Here is a 7,915-nt window from a genome sequence, read left to right as displayed (position 1 = left end):
TAGGAAAATGGGATAAAACGTGTTTGCCAAAATTAACATAAAAAGATTATAAAACCATATAGTCTCATATCAAATCGTCTTACAATTTCTTAATTGTCAGAACATGCATAATAATACAGTATGTTAGTTGAGTATGAGATGAGTGCTATAACATGTGGTTTCTGGCAGACGGACTTTTACAAGAACTTGTATATAAACGCCTCAACACAGAAATGAGGAGAACATAACAAAACAAAGAGAGTATATAGAAAGGATAACATTTGAACTTGATCTAGCTTAAATATCACTTTCACACATTCTTATTTACAAGTGGTGTACAATATTTATTGTACACCAGAGTAAAAATTAACTCAAAATGCTTAAAAGTTACCCTATATACGTAAAAGTTATCTATTTTTTAGTGGTAAACTTTTATTTTAATAAAAGGTATTACTTCAAAATCACTAATAATGTATGAAATTAATTATTTAACCCTTTAAAATGGTTATCTATCAACTTTTTTTTGATAATATAAAAGTTAATTAAAACATATTAAAAGTTACAAAAAATAGGTAAAATTTACAAAAAAAACCGGGTAAAAGTTATATTGGTGTTTAAGAAATTTATTTGTACACCTTGTGCGCGCAAGACCCTATGTGTTACTTTATCTCATAGAGATGGGAACGTGTCGGGCCATGCATGTGCCAAGCGCATGCATATGTGACTCGTTCCTCAACGAACCATGCCTTTGAACGAAACAAAAAGGTTGTTTTGTGCCATATTCATGTCTTTCTTTCACAAATGAGGCTCATGCATGACCCGTCCCATTGCGTCGTGTCAGGTTGGGTTGGATTGAGTTAGGTTGTGCCGTGCCATGCAGCGGGCCTCCACTAATTTTAAGAATTTTGGTTAATTAGTTAAGATTAGCGTGCGAATGTGCGGGTCGGTTTACCTTGCTCGTGGCAAATTTCTAAAATGATGTCCATGCATGACTCATGACCCATCACCGTACCTCTCGTACAATGTCAAACTTACAATGGACTTTTGCCGTATCGGGCCAATTTCGTGCCGGCCGGCAATGCCCAGTCTACTATCCCATAAGACAACCAAAATGGCCAATGAAATATATCCCAAGTCCATCGTTTGGTATCCAAATGCGAAGCTCCAATGGCCCAATTACCGTTTGACCATTCTTATTCAAACATTTTTTTGGATGATAATTGGTCGAAATGACGTGGCAATCTCAAATGCCCAATAGGACCCATACCCGGTTACAATTTGATGACCCAAATAAAAAACAAAATTAAGTTGACGGACCCAATCAACACCTACTTCGGTTCTTCATCTCTCTTCTTCTCGGAAGAATTAATTCTGGGTTTGATTTTGATCAAAATTAGCGAAGATGAGATTTTGTTGGTTAATCATCGCTCCATTTTTCCTGTATTTCGTAACCCTGAAAATTTCAGGTGATTCAGTAATCACAGCTCAAGGAGGTAAATCAATCTTATAAAAAAAATTCAGTATTTTTCATTAGCCCGTTTCAATTTAATGCCAAATTGTTTAGTTTGGTTGTTCTTTTTCAAATAATTATGCTCTTATATAATGTACTGAATTATTTGTGTTGCAATTTTTGTCTTACCCAGTTGGGGAATCAAGAACCCTAATCGAGAGTGATTTTTTGGGTTTCATTTCTGTTTACTAATTAGTTAATGTAGATGTTTTGAGCTGGATTTCCCGAGTTTATGAATTTTGAGACAAATATGAACCCCCATTAGAGGAAATCTAAACTTTATTTTGGTTTTGAGTAAATGGGTTTATGCTAAACAGGAATTTTCTGTGGGTTTAGCTTGTTTTGGAGGAATCAATTCGCTTGATCTATCGATTTCGTGGGATTTGGTTGATTTCAGTTCTTATATGGCTGTCATGTCTTCAACTGGTGATATTGAGTGTTCTTTGGGTTGTTGTTTAATGTTTTACTTGGATGGTGAGAGAATGGGTATTGTTGTATGTGAGTGCTTTGACAGTTAGACAAACTAAGGGTCAAGTTTAACTTTCTCCATGTTATTGCAACTCACAAGGGTGAGGTTGTATATGTAACATGATAAATCTAATACCCCCTCGCTTGTCCTTAGCAAGAGCTGCTGTAGATCAGCATTACCAGGAAGGCAGTATGTTTCGGTACGTGGAATAGTATGCAATTCGCTTTCTACGTGGAAGATTCTGGATTGTGGTTTGTGGGGGGATTTTGTAAATTAGGTGACATTGCTTTAAATCCAAAGGAATGACGCTGATGTTGTTGTAGACTCTTAAAGGGTATAGGTTCACATCTTCTTAGATTTGGGGAGGGATTATCAACCTTGGCTTTTGTTTAAAAGGCTTGAATCTGCTATATCCTGTTATCTTCTTCGTTTTTAAATCATGGGCTGCACTTAACCTTTTGTCGTGCTTTGATAATCGATTTGTTAAAAGTGTATACTGATCTACAATGTGAAATACTGAAATTAATAAGTTTCAGTTCATTTTTAGAAGTACTTCTACAAAAGAGCATTTTTCTATAGTGCGGGCACACACACACACACACTTACACAACCCAAAAAGAAAGAGAGAGAAGAAGAGAAACCAAGAGAGTTAACTTTGGCCATTTGGTTGGAAATGGAAACTTACTTAAGTTTATTGTTCAATGCAGCTGGCACAAATTCTCACAGGTCACGCGAACCAAAATACAAAATTGAGTTCCACTCAGAAGACTCGCCATATCTTCCTGTAAGCAAGCTGATAAAAGTGTAGATTTTGGGGCTATTATGAACCTTTTGTCCGTATTTGGGTTGTGTATGATTCTTGCTGCACTGCTGGCTACTTTTTGGAGTTGGTTGACTTAGTTTATTCTTTATTCTTTCTTGACTAAGGATCAAATAAGTCTCCGTCATATTCTATGTTGAGATTGTTTTCAAGGATTTTCACTCTAATGTCAACCAGTAACTGATTCTGCTACCCCTAGCACAGGTCCCAGTACTAATGCTGAGAACATACTATCTCTTGGCTTGTTTTCTAACTCCTGAGAAGCTATGGGGTGACTGGTGGTATTGGATTATTAGATATGAAACTGCAAAAGCATGGACTTAGTCTAAGTTATTTTCTATGACTCTGTAGTTGGACCTGTAGATTTCTCTAATTCTTTTTTTAGGAAAATTTGTGGCTTTTATTCCTGAAAATTTATTACTTTAGATGTAGTCCGAACTCTTAAGTTAAGCAGTCTATTGTTTTATGCAATCCAGTGCTTTAAAGTGAACTTGCCGCATCTGGCGCAGCAATTTCTTGACCTCAGATATAGGGTTATAAACAGCTCTAATCTCACAGTTAGCTGAGTGTTAATTGTTGTTCAGCTATATTAGGTAGTTTTCTAATTTGGCAACTCTCAAAACCTTTTCTTAAATTGAGGCCACACAATAGAAAATAATTCCATATACTTACAGCAATAGCCGACCTCATTTTCCTTCCATTCACACACTCTTAACACTCTCACACAATCAAATATAATTCTACCTTGAGCAGCATCCATTTACATGATAATTGTTGGCTGAACAATTTGGCATGTACTTCCTTCTTCTGTGTGGATCTACTTAATGATTGATAATGTTGTTTCTTGACAATGATATGCAGGGTGATGACCAAGAGTCTATCTTCATGCCAAATGAAGATGGGAAGAATTATTTGTGCTTTCTACCCAAGATTGAGAAACCTAAGAGTGGAAAGCCAGTCAGCCAATATAATACTACTGGCATGATCATGGAAAGTGAGAGAAGGATCAAAGTAAAGACACCAGATGAGCTACTTGAAGTACTGGAAGATCAATGCCTTCTCAGGGTCAGTATCAAGACCTTTTCATGTGAAATCTATGTTATAATGACTCTTCATTTTATCCTAATTATCTTGATACTTAGACTTCGATATGAAATCCTAAACTGATAGTTGATATCCTGATTTTCACCTTGACAACTCACATCTTGAATGACTTGTTGGTAGATACTAATACAAAAACTGTGGATTGTTACATCTTTAAAACAGGGCATGAGGGAAGTACTTATAACTTTTTTTAGCAAACTAGTCAACCTGAAGCTCAATATTTTTTATTTTTGTATCTGTAACATGTAAGGCATTTGCAAAAGTCATAAGAATCGGGATATTTATATACTTGTCCCTGTATCCTTAAGTGTGAACCATATCCTACAACCGTGTCCAAAATTTCAAAATGTGTCCCTGTATTCTAAAGTTTTAAGCCATCTCATTTCATATACTCGAATACCTACACTTTTGGACGTAACCCCATGTATAATATGAGTAACTCAGCGTGAAATAGATAGGTTCTTATGGCATCTCCTGTTAGGCATCTATTATATACTAATGAGACTTTTGAAGCTGCCTTTAACAGTTAGAAGAAAGAAAGTGGCTCCACTATTATCTCCCCTCCCCCCTGCATTATTACTTTGTTTTTGTGTGTGCATGTGTGTGGGTAGGGGTCTAGTCTTTGCTCTTGCAGAAGGTCATCTTCTTTTCTTTCTGCAATTTTTCTGTATCATGTGGTAATTGATGGAAGTTGAGACCTTGTTTCCCCCTTTTCTTGCAGCAAGAGGGTTGGTGGACATATGAATTCTGTTTTAAGAATAAACTACGGCAGCTTCATTTGGAAGATGATAAGGTAGACAACTAACTATCTCTTGGTTTATTGCTTTTACGATCTTTAGTGTTCCTGCTAATTATGTTACTGATTTTGTCCTGGTGTTACTATACTGGAATAGTTTGGTCATTTTGGATTACTTTTTGATTCATGGAAGAATGAAATTAGAACAATGAAGAAGTTGTTTTTATTAAATTGACAGCCTCTTAATTTCGAAGACACGTAGCAGGAGTTGGCTTGTTTTCTGATTATTCGTTGGTGGCAATTCCTTTCCTGAGCTTTATCCACAGTTGCCTCTGATATTCTATTTCTTGACGCAAATAGATTTTCGGGCATAGTTAAAAAAATTATGCCTTGGCTTTTGCCCTACTTTTGTAATGCCTTGGACTCTTGGAGTGTCATTGTCTGGAGCCAATTTTTAGTTAACTTCTATTTTTTTGTATCTTACGGAGTATTTTGTTTTTCCCTTTTCCAATACAACTGTCTGCTAATCACTCCATAGAATTAGATGACAACGGGAGCTTTAATTTTATTCTGAGCTCAATTATTACTCTGATATTTACAAACTTACGAGTATTCCGTAGTGGCGTAGTGCATTCATACTTTGTGTGGTTATACAGATAGCTCAAGAGTTTGTGCTGGGAGTATATGATCCTGAAGCTACAACTCTTAATAATCAGAATCTCTCTGACATTTCTATATTGAAAGATCCACATTCAAAAGATGCTTCTCAGAGGTATGATAACTTATAAGCGTATTAGCTGAATTATAATTTTACTGCTTGATATAAATGCTACTGGAGTGATGGTCTGAGCTATGCAGGTATCATGCTCATCAGTACACCAATGGAACAGTCTGTGACCTTACGAATCAACATCGAGAGACAGAGGTATGAAACGCATTTACAATTTTATTCTTCATCTGTGCTCATTGTTAAATATTTTCCTTTTCCAACACAGGTTAGATTTGTGTGTTCAGAGGGCAAAGCCATGATTAGCTCCATTACAGAGTTATCCACCTGTAAATACGCACTTACAGTTCAGTTTCCGATGCTTTGTTCACACCCGTGAGTCTTTCTCTCTCTTTCTCACTGGCGCAATGTTTTCACTACTTCTAGTTACTCATCCCCTTCTGTCCAGAATTATTTGTCATACTGTTTTAGGATGTATGAAAAAAGTTGCCACCTTTCCTCGTAAAGTAATGGTTTATGAATAGAATTTCCTATTTGCTGCTGATATTAGTTGACGGGGAGAGGATAGAATTGTTCAACCATTATAAAGGGTTGTCTTGTAAAATAATGTCACGTTCTTGAGGATGAGGGGGTTAAGTTAATGTGACAACTAATTTTAGATCGAGGGAGTACATTGAATGTTAGTAATATAACTCTGTGAGAGGCGGCTTGTTACATTACTGGTTTTCCTTCTCTTTTGCAGGATGTTTCAAGAAGAGCGGCCTGTTTGGTATGCCATACATTGCAACTTGCTTTCCAAGGATGGCAAAGATATGAAAGCAGAAGAAGATACTGAGCATGACAACAGAATCAAATTGGTCTCGGAAGTTGAATACCCGTTTGACATTGGTGCTGACGAATCTGCTGCGTAAATGTTTTTGTTTAAGTTTTTTACACAGACAGGTACAGGTAGCTAGGGAGGAACTTCGAAAGAAGAAATAGAAATGTTTACTTATAGTGCCAAATGTAGATTGCTGTAATTTTGTAGATTGATGATCCCTTCTACATATCAGTCAAGTTTCTACGTTCATTTGCTTACTAGAAAGGTTCTTTTGTTCCTTGTTTTACCTTGATGTTGATCAAAGAGCTTCTAATTGTTATTCCAGTAGGAACACACACAAGAGGGGGGGGTGAATTGTAATTAGAACTTTGATAAAGTTTCTTGCGGAACTTAAGAAACAATCAAGGAACTGAGAATAGAGAAGACAATAACAACAATTGTGAAAACTTCTTGACACTAATCAAGAAGAGAATTCTTTTATTATAGTAATGCCTCGATTACAATAATCTCTCCAACACAAGTTCCTCTCAAACTTGTGTTCCTCACAGTAATCTACTCTGATTACAGCTCTTTCACTTCTCTCTCTCAGACTTAAACTCTAAGTCTCAACAAGATAACTCTATCCTTACTAATACCAAATACAATTCGTGTTTGGAAAACTCTAGATATTAATGATGCTTTGGTGTATATATGTCACTTAGGAACTTAGGATTAACTAGGACACAAACTGTTTTTAGAAAAATCTTTGACAATGCGTTTTTAGGAAAGCAAGAACTCTTAGAAAGTTTGTGTATTTTTTCCAGAAAACTTCTTGGCCTTATATAGAGTTTTGTCCTTAGGGTTTGTTCCCTTCAAAAACTCAACTGCCAACAACTGACACTTTGATTTTCACGTCCCTAGACTTGAGGAACAAGGGGAGACCACTTCCACACAACTTCCTCAACTGCTGGACGTGTTTAAGACTATGTCAATCACTGAAAAATGTTTATTTATTTTGTCAAAATATTTAGGAGAAGTTTTAGGAAGATAAAAACTGTTTTTATTTAAGTAACAGAATGTGATGAAAATCTTATTTTTATTAAACAGGAAAAGATATTTTATTTAAAGTATTTTCCTTAAAACTGTGTTGCTTGATATTTTGACAAAAACACACGAGTAATCCAAGTTCCTCTAGTTCCTTATATACTACTTAACATATTAACATATTACATATAATCTAAGCAAGATAAACTACCTAGACATATATGTCTTTCCTTTGGTGAGGCATTCAACTCTGAAGCTTCACTTGTTCCAGCTCAGGAACATTAATGAGTTCCTCTTATGTTTAAATAGGAACTCGTGGCCATGAGTCTGTAATAGTTCTTGTGAATATTCGGAACTCTTGTTATGTAACTGTGTTGCTCCTCTTGTAACTTCAAACTGGAACAAATACAACTTCCAGCTCTGGAACTCCAGTGACTGTTCCAAGTGTACATCAGGAACTTCACCATCTGATTCAAGTTCCTATCCTAATAGAAACTTGGGCATTTACCTGTTCAAAGTCATTTAGCAACCATAATCAGGAAGTTTGCAATATGTGTGTGTCATCAACCAAAACTTAGGAACAACAATATTCCCCCTTTTTGGTGATGACAACACTTGCAAACTTTTTACAAAGAGAGTAAGTACAAACAGGAACTTATACAGACTATTGTGAAACAGAACATAAAAATTGAAAAACAAAAGAGAAAGATTAAAGAGAAGAAAGAAA

The 7,915-nt window shown here is 35.8% G+C and overlaps 1 protein-coding gene across 1 annotated transcript; it reads left to right on the top strand.

Annotated features, from left to right (window-relative positions):
• The first annotated feature begins 1,282 nt into the window (after positions 1 to 1,282).
• LOC110777686 (protein OS-9 homolog) lies at positions 1,283 to 6,429 on the top strand. Its single transcript, XM_021982276.2, has 8 exons — positions 1,283 to 1,472; positions 2,666 to 2,742; positions 3,640 to 3,843; positions 4,604 to 4,675; positions 5,275 to 5,390; positions 5,477 to 5,543; positions 5,614 to 5,720; positions 6,088 to 6,429. Exons 1-8 carry the CDS (start codon positions 1,382 to 1,384, stop codon positions 6,254 to 6,256), a joined length of 903 nt encoding a protein of 300 aa, XP_021837968.1. The 5' UTR covers positions 1,283 to 1,381; the 3' UTR covers positions 6,257 to 6,429.
• Positions 6,430 to 7,915: the final 1,486 nt, after the last annotated feature.

The sequence above is a fragment of the Spinacia oleracea genome, chromosome 2, assembly GCF_020520425.1.
Source record: "Spinacia oleracea cultivar Varoflay chromosome 2, BTI_SOV_V1, whole genome shotgun sequence".
In the NCBI taxonomy this organism is placed as follows: domain Eukaryota; kingdom Viridiplantae; phylum Streptophyta; class Magnoliopsida; order Caryophyllales; family Amaranthaceae; genus Spinacia; species Spinacia oleracea.
Note: the sequence above shows the minus strand (reverse complement) of the source record. Positions and strands in the feature narration are given on the sequence as shown.

Bases quoted from the DNA above. Each gene is read 5' to 3' on its own strand.
- LOC110777686 (XM_021982276.2), top strand. From the start codon at position 1,382: ATGAGATTTTGTTGGTTAATCATCGCTCCATTTTTCCTGTATTTCGTA. The intron at 1,473-2,665 runs GTAAATCAATCT...TGTTCAATGCAG, and splicing joins AGTAATCACAGCTCAAGGAG to CTGGCACAAATTCTCACAGG. The intron at 2,743-3,639 runs GTAAGCAAGCTG...AATGATATGCAG, and splicing joins AAGACTCGCCATATCTTCCT to GGTGATGACCAAGAGTCTAT.